Source organism: Pholcus phalangioides, unplaced genomic scaffold (assembly GCF_987345545.1).
Source record: "Pholcus phalangioides strain wild (caught in Gottingen) unplaced genomic scaffold, Ppha-v1.0 ptg000010l_1, whole genome shotgun sequence".
Taxonomy (NCBI): domain Eukaryota; kingdom Metazoa; phylum Arthropoda; class Arachnida; order Araneae; family Pholcidae; genus Pholcus; species Pholcus phalangioides.
In genome coordinates this window covers 16,335,417-16,354,935 of record NW_028301603.1, presented here as the reverse complement: position 1 = coordinate 16,354,935, position 19,519 = coordinate 16,335,417, and the positions used below count along the sequence as shown (strand labels likewise).

Genomic DNA, 19,519 nt, shown 5'->3' with positions numbered 1-19,519 from the left:
GTAAAAGGTACGCTATAAACTGGACAAACGCATTTCAAACATTCTGCATAATTATGAGAAAAGCGAAAGATATTAGAACATTTTCGGAATCCTCAGCCTATATTGAAAAATTTGAGTGAACTTTAGCATCACAATTTTTTAGTATGTGTATACGCATTTAGTACTAGTATACGGCATATTGGTTATTTATGAGTTAATTAATTTTGATATGCTAAAATTTGCATTCTAATTTGCAAACTAATAAACTGGTTAAATGAAGAGAACAGAAGTGATAATTTTTTATTACATTTATCAAATATACCAACTTCAATCAGGAATTATGGAAAATCACCGATGAAAGTGATAAACACATTAAAATGCGTCGAATTTACCGAGGCGATTAGTGATTATGCATAATCAGCAACATCCTGTAACATTTAAGGTTAAAAAAGAGTTTGGAGTGAAATATTCCAAAAAAAAAAAAATCGACATTCTAGTGATGAAAAATAGTTGAATTTTAATAATGTAATGTGGGTACCCAGGGGCGTAGCCAGAAATTTCGTTCGGGGGGGGGACCACTTTCATTTTGGGGGGGGGGGGACCAAAGTGACAGAACAATGGATTTGGCCATCTTTTTCCCTTTTTTCGGTCATTTTCTCACATTTCGGGGGGGGACCAGACCCCCAAGTCCCCCCCCCCCCGGCTACGCCCTTGTGGGTACCGCCCCTATAATCTTCCCTCTCAACAACAGAAAGTAGGGGTAGAGAGAGAGAGAGAAAGCAAAAAAATATATTTAAGAAGGGGGCTTGATTGTGTGTGCGGAAATGTGTCCAAATTCTCCCCTCTGCGGAAATGCACCGTGCGGATCTGTCGCCAAACCATCTCTAGATGATGAGATGATGACTGCCCCGGAGGCACAATTCCATTATGTACATAGGTTTTAACATGGGATACGCTCATTGACGAAGATCACAATGACGTCATTTAAGATCGAGGGAAATTCCAACTCCGAAACTTTCTCGTGACGTACTAGCCGAAGAGCCGAACATTACCGATTCGGAGCTATGGCTGTTACGTTTGGCAACCTATCGCCAAACACCAGGATTCATTAAAGATCACGATATATTACAAAGATATAAAATTTTATAGCAACATAATATAATTATCATAATAATGATATACAATATAATATCACAACTCAAAAAAACATGCTTCCGACTACTTTATTAATAAATGCCCCTGTAGGCCGCGCAAACGGCTTCGCCACCCGCCTCGCTGCGCTAGGACGTCGCTTCGCTCCTCCGGCCATTACAGGGGGCCCCTGCCCCCAGACTGAAAATATCAACTATGTTGTCACCACAACCGGAAATATGGCAAAACTTGTAAGTTGAAACAAGATATTCCAAAAACAGACCGCGGGTAACACTATTAATAAAAGAATTCGAGTGGGTTTACATTGATACGCAAACCCTGCACTCTAACCATAACACCGAATGGCACACGCCGATTGCAGCTAAAATTAGGTATATGTATTGCTGAAATGCTAAATGCTAGGTGGGTGACGGTAGTGCAATTGCATCTGACTCCATATGAATGAGACGTAGTTGTAGATACATTATCTTTAATTATGATGCTATATAGAAGATATTATTTACATAGTACATATATTAAGAGAGAGAAAGACGACGTTGGTGCATCTCGTGTGAGAGCTGGAGCTGAACTGATGTTCACACACACATGGCCCTTCGGACCCTCCGAAGGGGCATCCGGTCACGTGATCATCTCGTGTTTCAGTACAGAATGTACTGAGATTCTTTCACGTGACCAGAGCGTGCTTGTTAAGAGAGAGCCAATGTACAAAGTAAAGTAATAATAATAATAATACATATAAGAATATATATTGAGGCTCTACAGTACCCCCTCCCCAGTGTCAATGTTGGACACGATAAAAATCCGTGAACCGGACTCGACGTCCAGATCGTGTGGTCACTGGTGGTTTCGATTTCGTGGTCGAGTTCTCTGAAGTAGAGTCGTTAGTTTGCGTTTTCGCCACCAGCGGCGTTGTATCTTCCGAGAGGGAGAATGCTGGTTTTAAGCGGTCGATGGAAACCGAAACTGTTTTGCCATTGATGTCAAGTTTGAACACTTTTTCATTTTTGTTAATGACAAGAAAGGGACCATCATACGGTCTCTGGAGCGGTCGACGGACACTATCACGACGTAGTAATACGCGAGTAGCATTCATCAGTTCTGGATACACAAATGTAGAACGTTTTCCATGATGTTTTGTTGGCGTTGGACGGAGCTGCTGCATGTGGCCCCGTAACTTATTTACGTAGTCACAAGGGTCAATATTGACATTCGTTGAGTCGAAAAATTGGCCGGGAAGACGCAAGGGTGCACCAAACACGAGTTCGGCTGGCGTACACTGCAGGTCGGCTTTTAGAGCGGCTCGGTAGCCCAGAAGTATAGTTGGTAATACTTCGGTCCAACGTTCGGTGTTATGGCATTTAATGGCCGTTTTTAGTGGTCGATGAAATTCCTCAATCAAACCATTCGCTTGAGGATGGAAAGCGGTAGTTCTAGCTCGTTCGGTGCCTAGAAGTTGTAGGAGAGAGCGGAAAAGGTGGGACTCAAATTGTCGACCTTGATCAGTTGTTATAACTGATGGAGCACCATAACGGGATACCCAACAGTTATAAAAGGCTTCCGCTACAGTTGGAGCTGTGATGTCTTTTATCGGTTGTGCTTCTGGCCAGCGGGAAAAACGATCGATCATGGTCAAACAGTAAGAATAACCATTTGATGGAGTTAATGGACCCACTATGTCCAGATGAATATGGTCAAATCTTGCAGATGGCATAGGAAATTCTTTCAAAGGAGATTTGACATGTCTGTGAATTTTACTTTTTTGACAAGCCATGCAAGTTTTTGCCCATTTTGTTATTTCCTTATTGATACCAGGCCAAACAAAGCGAGAACGGATTTGGTGGATCGTTCTTCTGATGCCTGGGTGCGCTAAGTTATGAACGTGATCAAACACCGTTTTCCTATACTGCACAGGAATGTAAGGACGCGCACTTCCAGTGGAGATATCGCAAATTAAATCTATGTCAGATTCGGGAAGTTTAATTTTTTTCAATTGTAAGCCACAATTTGAATCACCCATCAATTTTGATAATTCATCATCTGTTGCTTGAGCTTCAGCGATTTCATTGTAATTAATTGGGCTTGGCATTGAAATAGCACATATGCGGGACATTATATCGGCTGCTATGTTTTCTGAGCCAGGAATATGACAAATATCACTCGTGAATTGGGAAATGAAATCCAAATGTCTGGTTTGGCGAGGCGAGCATTTGTCATGCTTCTGCCGAAAAGCATAGACCAAAGGTTTTTGATCTGTAAATAGAGTGAACTGACGTGCTTCGAGCATGTGTCGAAAATATTTGATAGAAGAATATGCAGCCAATAGTTCTCTGTCATATGCGCTATAGCGTGTTTCCGCTGGAGTGAGTCTGCGAGAGAAAAATCCTAGCGGTTGCAAAGAATTGTCCACTACCTGGTGTAATGCACCACCAATTGAAAAATCAGATGCATCAACATGAAGTGCAAGTTTTGCAGATGTGGAAGGATGAGCTAATAGAGTGACATTAGCTAGTTGCTCTTTGCATTGATTGAATGCTGCAAGTGCAGAATCGGTCCATTCAATTTTACGATTATCATTTTTACGGCGGGAGCCCTTTAGAAAATCGTGTAAGAGTATTTGCGACTCAGCAGCATGTTTTATGAACCTTCTATAGAAATTTATGAGACCAAGAAATTTTCTCAACTCAGAAATTGTGTCAGGTCTCTTGAAATCTAATATTACTTGCACTTTGCTAGGTAATGGTTTAATGCCAAGAGGAGTGATTAAATGACCTAAAAATTCCAAATTATCTACACCTAATACACATTTAGAAATATTAAGTTTCAAGCCATACTTGTGTAAACGCTCAAATATTTGCCTCAGGTGATTTTCGTGCTCTTCAACAGATGATGAATATACGAGGATATCATCTAAATATGCATAACAGAAAGATAAACCTCTTAACACCTCGTGCATGAAACGCATAAATGTTTGAGGCGCATTTACTAAACCAAAACAAAGCCTAGTATATTCGAACAGACCCCATGGTGTTGTCACCGCTGTTTTAGGAATATCAGGTTCAAAAATAGGGATCTGATGGTACGCTTTGAAAATATCTAATTTTGAAAAAATTGACTTACCATGAAGTGCATTGCTGAAATCACTTAGGTATGGGATGGGATAGGAATCGAATTCTGTGACAGAATTTAATTTTCGATAATCTCCCACTGGTCGTATAGATGTTTCCGACTTCGGAACAATATGCAATGGTGAAGACCATGAACTTTTTGAAGGACGAATTATTCCTTGTTGTAACAAAAAATCGAATTCAGTCTTCACCTTCTCAAAGTGTTGAGGGTGAAGCCGTCTCGGTCGAGAACATATTGGGGGACCTTTAGTCACTATGTGGTGAACTGTGTCGTGCGATGCAGGTTCGCCTATTAAGCACGGATTTGTGATGTCTGGGAATTCAGAAAGAATTTTCTCGTACTGAGATGGGCCCACTGTGGAAATTGAGACATGAGCCATTTGATGCACTGATCCCAGGGAATGAAGTGATGTGCTAGAGCTTATGAGACGACGCTTTTTCAAATCTACCATGAGATTGAAATTGCGCAGAAAATCTGCTCCGATGATAGGGCACGAAACCTTGGCGACGACGAATGTCCATGGAAAATTTTGTCGCAAACCCAGATCTAGAACAATATTTTTGGTACCGTAGGCCGGTATTGACGTCTGGTTTGCTGCGTAGAGACGAAATGTAGAGCAGGGAGTTGTGGAAGCAGTCGCTGACGGCGGAACGACACTAATTTCACTGCCCGTGTCAACGAGATATTTTATTCCCGTTTTACGATCATGGATGAACAACCTGCTGGTCTCTGAGCTCATGTTCGCCATGCCAGCTATGACGGAGCTCCTTCGTTTTTTGGTGCGCTGAAGTTGCACGGTGTAGTACAGCGCCGAGCATTTTTACCGAAGCGATGATGGTAGTAGCACATTCCGGAGGAATTTTTCCTGTTTCTGGAACTGGGACGCCTGTTGAAGAAGTTGTTTCGTCCGCGATGTGGTGAACGTCCACGTTGTTGAGAGGAAAGTTCATCCAGTTTTTTGGTGAGCATTGCGATTTGTGCACGCAAGTCATCTTGATCCGGCGGTGGAGAAACAGCACAAACGGATGCATTTTGGCTTATTTCCGCGATTTTGTCAGCCAGTTCCGCGAGTTTATCCAGTCCATCACTCGATATTGAGAGGACAGTTTGGATTTGAGTGGGAAGGCGTTGCAGCCACAATGTCTTTAAGAAATCATCGGTTAGTCGAGATCCGGAGAGTTGGCGCATTTTTCGTAGCAGCTGTGATGGTTTATCATCTCCGAGTTGAATTTCTGTGAGCAACTTCTTGATTTTAGCAGATTCAGTTTCGGCAAACTCCTGTATCAGCCGGTCCGAAAGAGCCTGGAATTTCCCGGTCTCAGGGGGATTGACGACAATATCGGCAACCGCATGTAGTGTTTCTGAGTCGATATTAGCGACGAGAGCGGCGAATTTGGTATCATCACTTGTAATGCGGCTGAGGAGGAAAGCTTGCTCGCATTGCTTCACCCAGAGAGAAACGTTTGTCTTCCAAAATGGGGGAAGGCGGAGAGCGACACTGGAAACTTGGGGAACGGTATTGTCCCCTTCTGCTGCCATCATTCTGTTGCTTGAGAGAGAAGAGAGCCAAGAGGTCAAGCGAAAGTGGCCTTACGAGGGAGGATGCTCCGTGGTCCACTGTTGCTGGGAGAAAAATCCTCTGCTGCTGCTCTCACCGTAATGGCGTCTTTTGAAGAATATTCAGAAGGCATCATTATTTGCGTTTAAACGCCTGCGGTCACCAATGCTGAAATGCTAAATGCTAGGTGGGTGACGGTAGTGCAATTGCATCTGACTCCATATGAATGAGACGTAGTTGTAGATACATTATCTTTAATTATGATGCTATATAGAAGATATTATTTACATAGTACATATATTAAGAGAGAGAAAGACGACGTTGGTGCATCTCGTGTGAGAGCTGGAGCTGAACTGATGTTCACACACACATGGCCCTTCGGACCCTCCGAAGGGGCATCCGGTCACGTGATCATCTCGTGTTTCAGTACAGAATGTACTGAGATTCTTTCACGTGACCAGAGCGTGCTTGTTAAGAGAGAGCCAATGTACAAAGTAAAGTAATAATAATAATAAATCATTGGGGGTTCGTTGGGGGGGTTCCGCGGGGGGGAGGTGCATGTGTGGTGTAGCAGTGGTAGGTAGGGCCTCCAAAAAATGGCTCGGGGATCCATGATGTTCTTAAGTCAGCCACTTCGTTGGGCAATTTGCCTGTTGTGGCGTCGTATTTGTACTATAATTGTACTATATAAGAATATATATTGAGGCTCTACAGTATTATTAAACGTTGCCAGGAAGTATATTGGCGCCAACCAACAGTCGCCGGAAAAACGCGCGCCAATAAATATGTCGCGCATGCGCATTACATCGAGTTCCGAAGTCACGATCGGGTGTGACGATTTAGTGACGTAATAGTGATCTTAGCCAATGAGGCACATCCCATGTTAAAAATCCTATGTACGGTATGGAATTACGCGCCCCGGAGCGAGACAACTTCGACTGTCCTCTGGAGTGTTAATTGTATGCCTTCCTGGAAACCTCTGAACTGTCATGTTTCCCTAAGGAGGCTTGAGAATTTTTCAGTCGTAAACACTACCATCTGAATCATTCTCTCATATATTCCGGAAGACGGATATACAATGTGTAAATTCTAAATTTTGACAATTATTACAACTGACCTTCCTAAGAAAAAAAGGGTTAGACGTTTCTCTCTGATTTTTTTCCCCTCTAACTAATTATTCACCTAGTACAGTACCAACATTAGAGATATTTTGTTTCATGAACAAGAGCCGGATCTTGAATCCTGCGAACTACGCGGCTGCAAAAGGCGCCAATTGTGAAAGGGATGATTTTTTTTATCACCAAAACATCATTCGCTTACACTTGACAAAAATGAGATATAGTTGAAATTTTCGAGGAGCATACATGTAAATTTTCCTGGTAGGGCCTCAGAAAAATCACTTGGCCCGGGGGCCCATGGTGCTCTTAAGACGGCCGTGGCACCCGAACAAAGTGATATATCTAAGTCCCCACCCCTCCCTTCTGGCTGGAAATGCTCACCTAATAATTTGTATGTAATTTGTACGAAAAAATCTCTGGGAAAAGGTTCATCAAATCCTATTATTCTGAGCTTCCCCCCCCCCCCGGGTGGACCCTGGCCCGTAAAATGGCTGGGCAACCAGAGTCCTGCCTCGTGCAAATAGGGGGAGCTTACAATAAAATATACACTTATTTTGCATGATAATAAATCTTTTCAACCGGCCCCAAGAAGGCACGCTACATCCCTGGGTGGATCCCCCATAGGCTCCTTCCCACAGGCCGGGTCGCAACAGGGTCGATGCTTGGTCAGCCGGGCAAGATCACATTTTGACGCCCTTTGTAATGTTTGGTGCCTTCTCTGGTCTGGTGCCAGGAACACTGGACCCGCTTGCACACTCCCACTACTACTACACCATACATGTACCTCGTCCATATTCTTCTGCGGAACCTCTAACGAATTGGTACATGTGGGAATGTGTATGTACGTGTAGTGAAACCTGACGTGAAGTTTTTTTCTGTGTAATGCTTGTTATGTGTAGTGCTGCCATCTGCCACCAGTTTTTCTAACTATGAGTGAAGTGTAATGATTGAATAATTAATCGTTGTAGGCCTGTTGCTCTCTGTGGCGAGAATTTTCAATGGGGAGATCGGCTCGCATTTGCGCCTCGAAGTTGGGAGCCACAGGGAACCAACTTCAGCCGACCACCACTATGGCGACGGTGGGATACGAACCCGGATCCTCGCGATGCGAGTCCGTCATTATGACCACTCGACCACCACAGCGGCTGCCCACTCCCACTAGTTGCGGCCCTTCCCACAAGAGTAGGCATGACTGCAACGACTGCAACTAGATGCTTAGTCAACCGGGGCAAGGACGCATTTTGGTACCTCCCCCCCCCCCCGATCCGACGCCCGGGTCACAAGAGACGTTGCTCCGAGGGCCGTAACTAGAGGGGAGCAGACACAGGACGATAATTATCATTTTTTTGTGTATTTTCTCATATTATAAACTTACTACAGAGGGGGGGGGGCATGAAAAGTTTGGCCTGGAGGCGTACCAGAGATCCCAGCCTAGAAGCCATGCTGTAGGATAAGGGATCCATGGTTTTTATAAATTCATTACAGTGTAATGAATATCCGGTAAAAAAATCTGACACAGCGGCCCTTCTTCTAGAGGGATGGAGGGGACCCGATGCACCAATATGCGTTAAGAACAGGAGTGACTCGAGAAGATATCTGTACTTGTGCGGAACCTATTTTTGGTGTCCCCCCGCCCACGTTATTTTTGTCGACAAAGCTTCTCACTTTTTTCAGCTCAAATTTCGCACTCCTCTTTGAGCAGTGCCCAAGTGAGGATCCAGACGGGGAGCGATCGCCCCTCCCAAGAGTAGAATAATATGGGAGAAATTTGTCTGTCCCGTGAAATACGGATGATCCAATGCACCTACACAGGAAGTCGCTTCTCCGACACATCGCCCTGAATCCGCCTGCCTTCACTCCATTCGAAGCTGAAGATGCCTGCCACGGCTTTATTCGAAGCTAAAGATATCTGTCTCGGCTTCATTAGCAGCTGAAGATATCTGTCTCGGCTTCATTAGCAGCTGAAGATATCTGTCTCGGCTTCATTAGCAGCTGAAGATATCTGTCTCGGCTTCATTAGCAGCTGAAGATACCTGCCTTAGTTCCATTCGCAGCTGAAGATCTCTGCCTCCGCTGAAAATCTGTGCCTCGGCTTTATTCGCGGCTGAAGATGCCTGTACCTCCGCTCCATTCGGAGCTAAATATTTCTGCCTCCACTCATTTCGCAGTTTATGATGTCTGTCTCAGCTTCTTTCCCAGCTGAATATTTCTGCCTCTGCTCCATTCGCAGCTGAAGATATTCACCTGTGCTTCATTCGCCTTTGCTCAGGAACGGATCCAGGGGTGAGGACGATAGGTAAGAACCGAATAATATTGGAAATTTTTCCTGTCCCGTAAAATACGGGATGATCCAACGCTTCCAATTCAATTCGCTTATCCCGACACATCGACCTGGATCCGCACCTGGCGGTACGTGCGGGTCGCACGGCCAAAGAACCGTCCCTAGTTAAGAACACCGATTATGGTTTCTTTTCTGAATTGTTTGAAACTCTGCTTCAACATTACAAGAGGGTGCCAAACAGCTGACTGAACCTTTAGTTGTGGCCACGGGTATACGATGATATTAAGGTGGTACAAATGGGTAGGGGCAGAAAAGAGAAAGAAATCTCTGCCCGTGCGGGATCTATTTTTGGTGGCCCCGATGACGTTTCTCAGCTCAACAATTTTTTTTTACCTCTCAACTCGGATTCGGCACCCTTTCCTAGAGAGGTGCCCCATATGTGGCTGCACAGGTTGATACCCAGTTCGCCCTTGTCAGAAAACCTTCCTGACACAGGGGTACAACAGAAACCGCGATATGACCGCAGAAAAAATTGCTACCGCAGGGAGTCCCCGATCGAAGGGTTAACATACCAACCTCTCGACGAGTATAAAAAACAAGCCTGCCGTTCGGAATCGGTAATAAATTGTAGGTCCGGGTCTAATTAGCTCTCGTGTGCAGAAAATGATTCGTGGTGCGACAAAAATGATCAAAATCAGAAGTGTCTTATGTGGTGATGACGAGGCTCAGGTATAAAAAACTAAATTCTTCTTCGAAGTTCTGATGAAATTTTTGAAATAACTTATGGTTTGTGAAAGGTTAAAAAAAACATTAAATTTGCAAACTGGACATGGGCTAGATAAGTTATAGCTGGTATCCTTATAAGGCTGGGATCACACTATAAAAGTTTGCCAAAACATCTTTTGCAAAACTTGAAAAACAACCAATAAGATTGTTGGTTACATTTGCTTGAATGTAACTAGTAAATGTAACCAGTGCACTTACTTATTGGTTACATTTTCAAGTTTTATAAAAGAACTTTCATGAAACTTCTATTGCATAGTACTGGCCTAATAGGGATCCCTTTCCTAAAGTCTTGGGTCGGTATTACACTGCAAAAATTATTTTATAAAATAATATTGACAAAGAAATATGATAGTGTAATGAGCAAGTTTGATACAATTCCTCTTTGCCAAAGTTTCTTTTACTGAAGTTGGCTTCATCCAATATTTGATAAAATATTTTCATTGAACACAGAGAAACTAAAAACTTCACGTCAGGTTTCACTACATGTACACGCACATTCCCGCATGTACCGATTCGTTGGGGGTTTCCGCGGGGGGGGGGGGGTGCATGTGTGGTGTAGCAGTATTAGGTAGGGCTCGGGGATCCATGATGTTCTTAAGACAGCCACCTCGTTGGGCAATTTGCCTGTTGTGGCGTTGTACTTGTATTTGTATATTTGTATTCAGTTTTGCTCCATATAAACCATAGTTCCCAACCTTTTTTGTCCCACACACACACACATCGCCCCCTTCTTCAGAAATGTTTTTCTCAAAACGCAATCTAACCATTGAGAAGAAATATAATATTGTATTTCTCCTCTTAGAATCTAACCCATAGGATCCTATGTTACACCCATAGCTTCTACCGACCCCCTGGAACATTCCAACTGGTCCCCCATTCCTGGTCCCCCAGTGGGCGTTAACGCCCACGTTGGGAATCACTGTTATAAACAAAGCCTATAAACTGACCTTAAAGATCAAACTTCCAGTTCATTAAATTTTTCAAGACCCAAAGAGACATCCACAACAGAGAACCTCACTGGTAAGATCATAAAAAGTGAATTTTTCCATTTTCCGCTTTATAGTAATGTGCTGCCATCTAATGTCAAATTTAAAAGTGACTCATGTGGTGATGAAGTTTAAATAAAAAAAACTATATTCTTTATTCCGCTCAGTTTCTTATAAACAAAGCTCATAAACTGAACTGGAAATTTAAACTGAAAGTTCGGTTATTTTATTTGAGCATAAGGAGGCGTCCAAAACGAAGAACCTCTTAATGAGCAGACGACAGACAAAAAGTCGATTTGTTCGGTTCCCTACAAGATAAGTTCACAAACAGAACTGACAGTTCGAACTGCCAGTTCAGTAATTTTTTCAGGACACAAGGACATATCCAAAACAAGTAACCTGGAAAGAAGCAGACGACAGTTGTATTGAGCTTATAATTACTGGAGGGATCATTCAGCCACCGCGACTGCAGCGACATCAAATGCAATGAAATCACGGGACTCGATGAAAACAAAGTTCCCGCCTGGAAATTTGCCCATAGAAATGTGCAGTTCGGTCTCTAAATATTGGGTTTTAAAGATTAGAAAAAAAGGATAGAGAACTCTTCTAAAGGTGAAAAAAAATTAAATCATTTATTTCATTAATACTGAAATCATTTCTTTCATTAATACTGAAATCATTTCTTTCATTAATACTGAAATCATTTCTTTCATTAATACTGAAATCATTTCTTTCATTAATACTGAAATCATTTCTTTCATTAATACTGAAATCATTTCTTTTATTAATACTGAAATCATTTCTTTCATTAATACTGAAATCATTTCTTTCATTAATGTCGAATAATTTCTTTCATTAATGTCGAATAATTTCTTTCATTAATGTCGAATAATTTCTTTCATTAATGTCGAATAATTTCTTTCATTAATGTCGAATAATTTCTTTCATTAATGTCGAATAATTTCTTTCATCAATTCTTGAATATATAATATTTTCCTTCATAAATTCTGAATTTTCTTTCATTAATTCTGGAATTATTTCCTTTATTAATTATTATTTTTAATTATTTCTGGAATAATTGCTTTCATCAATTCTGGATTTGTTTCTTTCATTAATGCTGAAATTATTTATTTTATTGATTCTGAAATTATATCTCATTAATTCTGGATTTATCTTTCATTGATTTTATTATCACTTTCATTGATTTTATTGTTATCACTTTCATTGTTTTTATTATTATCACTTTCATTAATGCTGAAATTATCTCTTTCATTAATGTTGAAATTATCTCTTTCATTAATGCTGAAATTATCTCTTTCATTAATGTTGAAATTATCTCTTACATTAATTCTAGAATATTTTCTTTCATTAATTCTAGAATATTTTCTTTCATTAATTCTAGAATATTTTCTTTCGTTAATTCTAGAATATTTTCTTTCATTAATTCTGGAATTATCTCATCGATGCTGAAATTACCTCTTTCATTTATTGTTTTAAATTCCTGAATATGCCATAAGAAAATAACGAGGATCGTGTTTTTTTTTCACGAGTCACGTGATGATCCGACGAAAGATGTTGGGGCACACCGTTCTCAGCATTGAGAAGAAATATAAGGTTCTTATTTCTCCTCTAAAGCCGGGTTTTCCTCGGAATAGGTTTTTTGCGCCGCGTGAACCGAATTAGACCATTTCGCGCCGGCAGAAACGTGTTACATAATCACGCTACGCGTTTGTGTTTTCCTAGTATGGCGCATCAGATCACAGGGCGGTTATATAGTATATGGCCCTGGCAATAGCTACTCTGTTGTCTGCATGCTCCGGTTTGAAGGGAAGGGAAAGAAAACACACAAGAGTGAAGAGAATATCGGCAAAACCGCGGCGCACGACACATTTGACTCATCCACAAGCAGTCGGCCAATTACGCCCGACGTAAAGCGCCGTCGTGAGCCGTATTACGCTCTGTAGGAAAACAGTCATGCTGATTTTCTTATTGGTGAGTGGACGGCGTGTCTCACTGGGCGAATCACGCCTATAGATAAGAATCTTATCTATAGGGGGTGTTGTCTCAGCACTGCCAAGGTGGAGACCGCTGACGTCATACTCTCTCCATTAATATAAGCTAGAACTAGAACTCCTTAATACACGAAGGCGTCATAATATAAGCTCCATGGAGGCTTGAATTATATACTGTTGGTGCTGCCATCTAATCTCGAAATTTCAGGCAACTCATGCGATGATGAAAAAGAGAGCGAGAGAGAGTTCTCTGTTATTTTTTAGCATAAAATATTTTTGAGACGAAAATTTCGGTAACAAAATTCGTAGATTTGCAATAATCGATTTTTATGTAGAAAAATAATTATTTATTTCCACAAAAAAATTCGGACAATATGGATGATCGAACAAATAAGTGAAAATACTGATTATGTGGTCTTTAGATAGGGTTACCAGATTCAAAACTGAAAAAGGAGGACGCCTTGTGTGAATGTTAGGCAGTGCCAACTTAACGCATGCCTCCCCCCACCCGTGGCCGAAAGGCCTCAAGAGAAGAGGTGCCTCAGAAAAACGAGACGTAGTTGAATTTTTCGAGAATTTTTTAGGTATGGCTTTCAAAAAATTCCTTGGCTCGGGGGCCTATGATGCTATTACGACGATCCTGCCTGTCACTGTCCGTCCCACCCTTGTGGGGGGTCGTGGAATTCCAGTAATTGATTCCTTTACTTCTATTAATTTACATTAATTAAACAAAAACAGCAATAAAAAATTCGAAAAATGATCAAAGTTATCGAATTGCAACGCATATTTGATAAAGAGATGATGAAGCGCTTTAAAAGTATGACAAACATTTATGTCTGTTCAATATGGTTCCAGCCACGATGAAGTTTCAGCGGGTGGACCACGCGCTAATTATTATTAATAATTTATGAATTTTGAAAAATTAATTTAAATGCCATTCGCTCTCAATGGATCGCGTTTGATTACGATCCAAACTATCAACGCGTTCCTGAAGTAATAAAAAGATGAGTAATAAAATGCGTTCTTTCTGAAAAAAAAAATTTCCCCTTCAATATTTATGTTCGTTACTCGAAAAGTTTCTAAGTCGGGGAGCAACTACATAAAATTTTTTTAGAGGGGGGGCCCACCAAAATTTTTTTTGCATTGGGCCGCGAAATTATCTTAAGCCCGGACCTGTCTCGGACCTGATTTTTCACACGGACCGTTCTGGCGGACCCTCGGTTGAAGTCGGAGGATAACACGAGAGGGAGATGTGCCGAACACGACACGGCCATCGCGCCGCTCGTGGGAGGCCTCGACCGAGGATCGAATTCCGAAAACTGATACTTAGTTGATCCTGCCAGTAGTCATATGCTTGTCTCCGATTTTTGAATTTAAATAGCTCCGGGAATACTTGGTTTACTGCACGGGCACTTCTGGTACCTGGGTGTCAAGTGACACCCAGTAGTTCCGATTTTCAAGAGTAAATATGCAAATAGGTAGAGGTAGGAATTTTTAGATAGGTAAAGTGCCTCTCTCAGAAAAATCGCTTTGTGTGTGAGCGTATGATAATGTTAAGACTGGGGCGTCGGGCGTACTTTATGAAAATTGTGAAAAGCTAATCGAAAAACTCAGCAATAATGTTAAGTCCAGTTTGCAATATTATTAGTTTCTTCATCTTTCGTGCCATCCTTGTGATAATGATCTTCAACTATACAACCAAGTGTTCTTAAAATTTTAGGATCTTCTATTGGATGATCGATGTTAAAAAAATTGTACATTTAAAAACAAAAACATTTGATATCTTTTGTGGTGCCCCTTTAGTACTGATGCCCTAAGCACGTGCTTATTTTGCTTAATGGTTAATCCGACCCTGGTCTCATTATTATGAGGTCCTTGAGGCCTTCAGGCCGTGCCCGGATGAGTCCATGCACTAAGACGGTACATGATGTTTTTAGCATCATGCGTAATTACATGCAGTGTAAAAAACATTAAAGAAATCGGATTCATCTGGAGCCATGAAGGCTAAAGCTTAGTCAGCCCCCTCCCCCTCCTTCCCCTCACGGCCTTGTTTAAACATTTACAATAATCTAGAAACCTCTATAGCAGTGGGTTCTGGGTGGTTATAATTTAACTGAGTAGGCGTTTTACTGAAATAAACAACACTATCATCACCGCATGAGTCATGTTTAATTCTGTGTATAGATTATCAGTATCAGGGCCGTAACTAGGCTGAGGAAACCGGGACCCCGGGACTCCGAGCCAAATGGGGGCCTCACAATGAATGTACACGTATTTTTCATAATTTTTTCCTTTTCAAGTGGCCCTCAAGAAAATGTCTGCCCAGGGACCCCGAGAAGGCACACTACGGTTCTGATCAATACTATGAATTCACCCCAGGGCCGTCATTTCAACTTTTTCCGGGGGGGGGGGAAGGCAAAGCACATGTACTCAATGTATGTATATATATTTGTGTATATGTATACATATATATACATATATATACCATTTTCAGTGTATTTTCAAAAGCCGGGGAGAGAGACAACGGCCCTCCCCTGCCCCCCCCCCCTTACTAAATGACGGGCCTGGAATTCATCCGTCGTCTGCTTCTTCCAAGGTTATTCCGCTCGTAGGGAACTGAACTGAATGAAAAATTTTTATCCTTTGAACCCGAATACCCGGGCGACCCCCAGCCGATTCCATTCATTTGTGCTGAGTCGGCCGTGGATCACCTCACTTTATTCGCACCTCATAACTCATCTATGATTTCGAAGTTAGATGTCAGCACGTACAGTATAAACTAAATCAGTAGAAATTTTTTCTTCAATTCCCCGTCTGCTTCCTCCTCTTCTTTCTTTTGACCGTGTTTTTCGCTTAAGCCGGGTTTTCCTAGGAGCAGGTTTCCTGTGCCGCGCGCAACGTGATTCGTCCAGCGCGACACGCCGTCCACTCACCAGTAAGAAAAGCAGCGTGACTGTTTTCCTACAGAGCGCAATACGCCTGACGACAGCGCTTTACGTAGGGCGTGATTGGCTGACTGCTTCTGGAAGAGTCAAATGCGTCGTGCGCCGCGGTTTTGCCGATATTCTATTCACTCTAGTGTGTTTTCTTTTCCTTCCCTTCAAACCAGAGCATGCAGACGACAGAGTAGCTGATGCCAAAGCCATATACTTTATATAGCCGACCTGATCTGATGCGCCTCGCTAGGAAAACACAAACGTGTAGCGTTATTATGTAACACGTTTCTGCCGGCGCAAAATAGACTAATTCGGTTCACGCTGCGCAACAAACCTATTCCTAGGAAAACCCGGCTTTAGACGCTTAACGTCCCGTTATTGTTTAGAAAATGTTCATGAAATTTGTCTTTATTATAGTTTTCCCCCCATCACTTCTGAATTCAGTAAAGTACGATTGGCAACAAATAAGAGTAAATAACTGTCACGTGACATGCTCCCGCCATGGGTTTCATTTTTCAGCAGTTTGAAATCAGCGTGACATGGTCATAGACGATGTTTAATTGGCGTTGGTTTCACAAATAACAGGGCTCGTTGAGCAGCTAAAAAGGAGTTTTCATTACAATGTTAATATACCAGCATTTAGCTTTCTAGTCAAGGAGCATCTCTTATCAGGGTATGGATTTTGCAACGGATGCGGGAGCCTTTATGTCAATGACATAAAGGCTCCCATCATTGGTATTTGATGACTTCTTTTGCTAGGTGATCATCATCTTCATCATTTCCCCACAGGTCCTCGTGAGCGTTGACCTATAAGATCTTGACGTCGGGGTGCCTCATTGCCAGATCTTTCGGGCCGTCTGGTGCCTTGTAGTCGGGTTCAGGCACGACCACCTAGATAAGTTATATAGGAGGTCGTGGTTCAGGATGGCCATCATTCCTGAGAGGCTGTCCGTCCTGATGTGGCCTGGGACTTTTGGCCTTGTGACTTTCCTGGTTGCTTTGAGGATGGCGAGAAGCTCGGGAACAGCTTCGGTATAAGGGGCGGATTGGCGATTTTTTTCGGCGCCAAACGTGTCCGACGACGCGATCAAAAGTCACCAAGGCCGTCAGACACTTAGTTCCATTCGCAGCTGAAGATCTCTGCCTCCGCTGAAAATCTGTGCCTCGGCTTTATTCGCGGCTGAAGATGCCTGTACCTCCGCTCCATTCGGAGCTAAATATTTCTGCCTCCACTCATTTCGCAGTTTATGATGTCTGTCTCAGCTTCTTTCCCAGCTGAATATTTCTGCCTCTGCTCCATTCGCAGCTGAAGATATTCACCTGTGCTTCATTCGCCTTTGCTCAGGAACGGATCCAGGGGTGAGGACGATAGGTAAGAACCGAATAATATTGGAAATTTTTCCTGTCCCGTAAAATACGGGATGATCCAACGCTTCCAATTCAATTCGCTTATCCCGACACATCGACCTGGATCCGCACCTGGCGGTACGTGCGGGTCGCACGGCCAAAGAACCGTCCCTAGTTAAGAACACCGATTATGGTTTCTTTTCTGAATTGTTTGAAACTCTGCTTCAACATTACAAGAGGGTGCCAAACAGCTGACTGAACCTTTAGTTGTGGCCACGGGTATACGATGATATTAAGGTGGTACAAATGGGTAGGGGCAGAAAAGAGAAAGAAATCTCTGCCCGTGCGGGATCTATTTTTGGTGGCCCCGATGACGTTTCTCAGCTCAACAATTTTTTTTTACCTCTCAACTCGGATTCGGCACCCTTTCCTAGAGAGGTGCCCCATATGTGGCTGCACAGGTTGATACCCAGTTCGCCCTTGTCAGAAAACCTTCCTGACACAGGGGTACAACAGAAACCGCGACATGACCGCAGAAAAAATTGCTACCGCAAGGAGTCCCCCATCGAAGGGTTAACATACCAACCTCTCGACGAGTATAAAAAACAAGCCTGCCGTTCGGAATCGGTAATAAATTGTAGGTCCGGGTCTAATTAGCTCTCGTGTGCAGAAAATGATTCGTGGTGCGACAAAAATGATCAAAATCAGAAGTGTCTTATGTGGTGATGACGAGGCTCAGGTATAAAAAACTAAATTCTTCTTCGAAGTTCTGATGAAATTTTTGAAATAACTTATGGTTTGTGAAAGGTTAAAAAAAACATTAAATTTGCAAACTGGACATGGGCTAGATAAGTTATAGCTGGTATCCTTATAAGGCTGGGATCACACTATAAAAGTTTGCCAAAACATCTTTTGCAAAACTTGAAAAACAACCAATAAGATTGTTGGTTACATTTGCTTGAATGTAACTAGTAAATGTAACCAGTGCACTTACTTATTGGTTACATTTTCAAGTTTTATAAAAGAACTTTCATGAAACTTCTATTGCATAGTACTGGCCTAATAGGGATCCCTTTCCTAAAGTCTTGGGTCGGTATTACACTGCAAAAATTATTTTATAAAATAATATTGACAAAGAAATATGATAGTGTAATGAGCAAGTTTGATACAATTCCTCTTTGCCAAAGTTTCTTTTACTGAAGTTGGCTTCATCCAATATTTGATAAAATATTTTCATTGAACACAGAGAAACTAAAAACTTCACGTCAGGTTTCACTACATGTACACGCACATTCCCGCATGTACCGATTCGTTGGGGGTTTCCGCGGGGGGGGGGGGTGCATGTGTGGTGTAGCAGTATTAGGTAGGGCTCGGGGATCCATGATGTTCTTAAGACAGCCACCTCGTTGGGCAATTTGCCTGTTGTGGCGTTGTACTTGTATTTGTATATTTGTATTCAGTTTTGCTCCATATAAACCATAGTTCCCAACCTTTTTTGTCCCACACACACACACATCGCCCCCTTCTTCAGAAATGTTTTTCTCAAAACGCAATCTAACCATTGAGAAGAAATATAATATTGTATTTCTCCTCTTAGAATCTAACCCATAGGATCCTATGTTACACCCATAGCTTCTACCGACCCCCTGGAACATTCCAACTGGTCCCCCATTCCTGGTCCCCCAGTGGGCGTTAACGCCCACGTTGGGAATCACTGTTATAAACAAAGCCTATAAACTGACCTTAAAGATCAAACTTCCAGTTCATTAAATTTTTCAAGACCCAAAGAGACATCCACAACAGAGAACCTCACTGGTAAGATCATAAAAAGTGAATTTTTCCATTTTCCGCTTTATAGTAATGTGCTGCCATCTAATGTCAAATTTAAAAGTGACTCATGTGGTGATGAAGTTTAAATAAAAAAAACTATATTCTTTATTCCGCTCAGTTTCTTATAAACAAAGCTCATAAACTGAACTGGAAATTTAAACTGAAAGTTCGGTTATTTTATTTGAGCATAAGGAGGCGTCCAAAACGAAGAACCTCTTAATGAGCAGACGACAGACAAAAAGTCGATTTGTTCGGTTCCCTACAAGATAAGTTCACAAACAGAACTGACAGTTCGAACTGCCAGTTCAGTAATTTTTTCAGGACACAAGGACATATCCAAAACAAGTAACCTGGAAAGAAGCAGACGACAGTTGTATTGAGCTTATAATTACTGGAGGGATCATTCAG

At 42.1% G+C, this 19,519-nt stretch overlaps 1 protein-coding gene across 1 annotated transcript; it reads right to left on the bottom strand.

Moving 5' to 3' along the window:
* Positions 1 to 5,010: 5,010 nt before the first annotated feature.
* On the bottom strand, positions 5,011 to 5,796 carry LOC149081000 (uncharacterized). The gene has a single exon (XM_089238277.1). The coding sequence runs from the start codon at positions 5,794 to 5,796 to the stop codon at positions 5,011 to 5,013; it is 786 nt and encodes a 261-aa protein (XP_089094403.1).
* Between the last annotated feature and the right edge of the window lie 13,723 nt (positions 5,797 to 19,519).

Excerpts from the sequence above, each read along its gene's own strand:
- LOC149081000 (XM_089238277.1), bottom strand. The coding sequence starts at position 5,796 with ATGGCAGCAGAAGGGGACAATACCGTTCCCCAAGTTTCCAGTGTCGCT.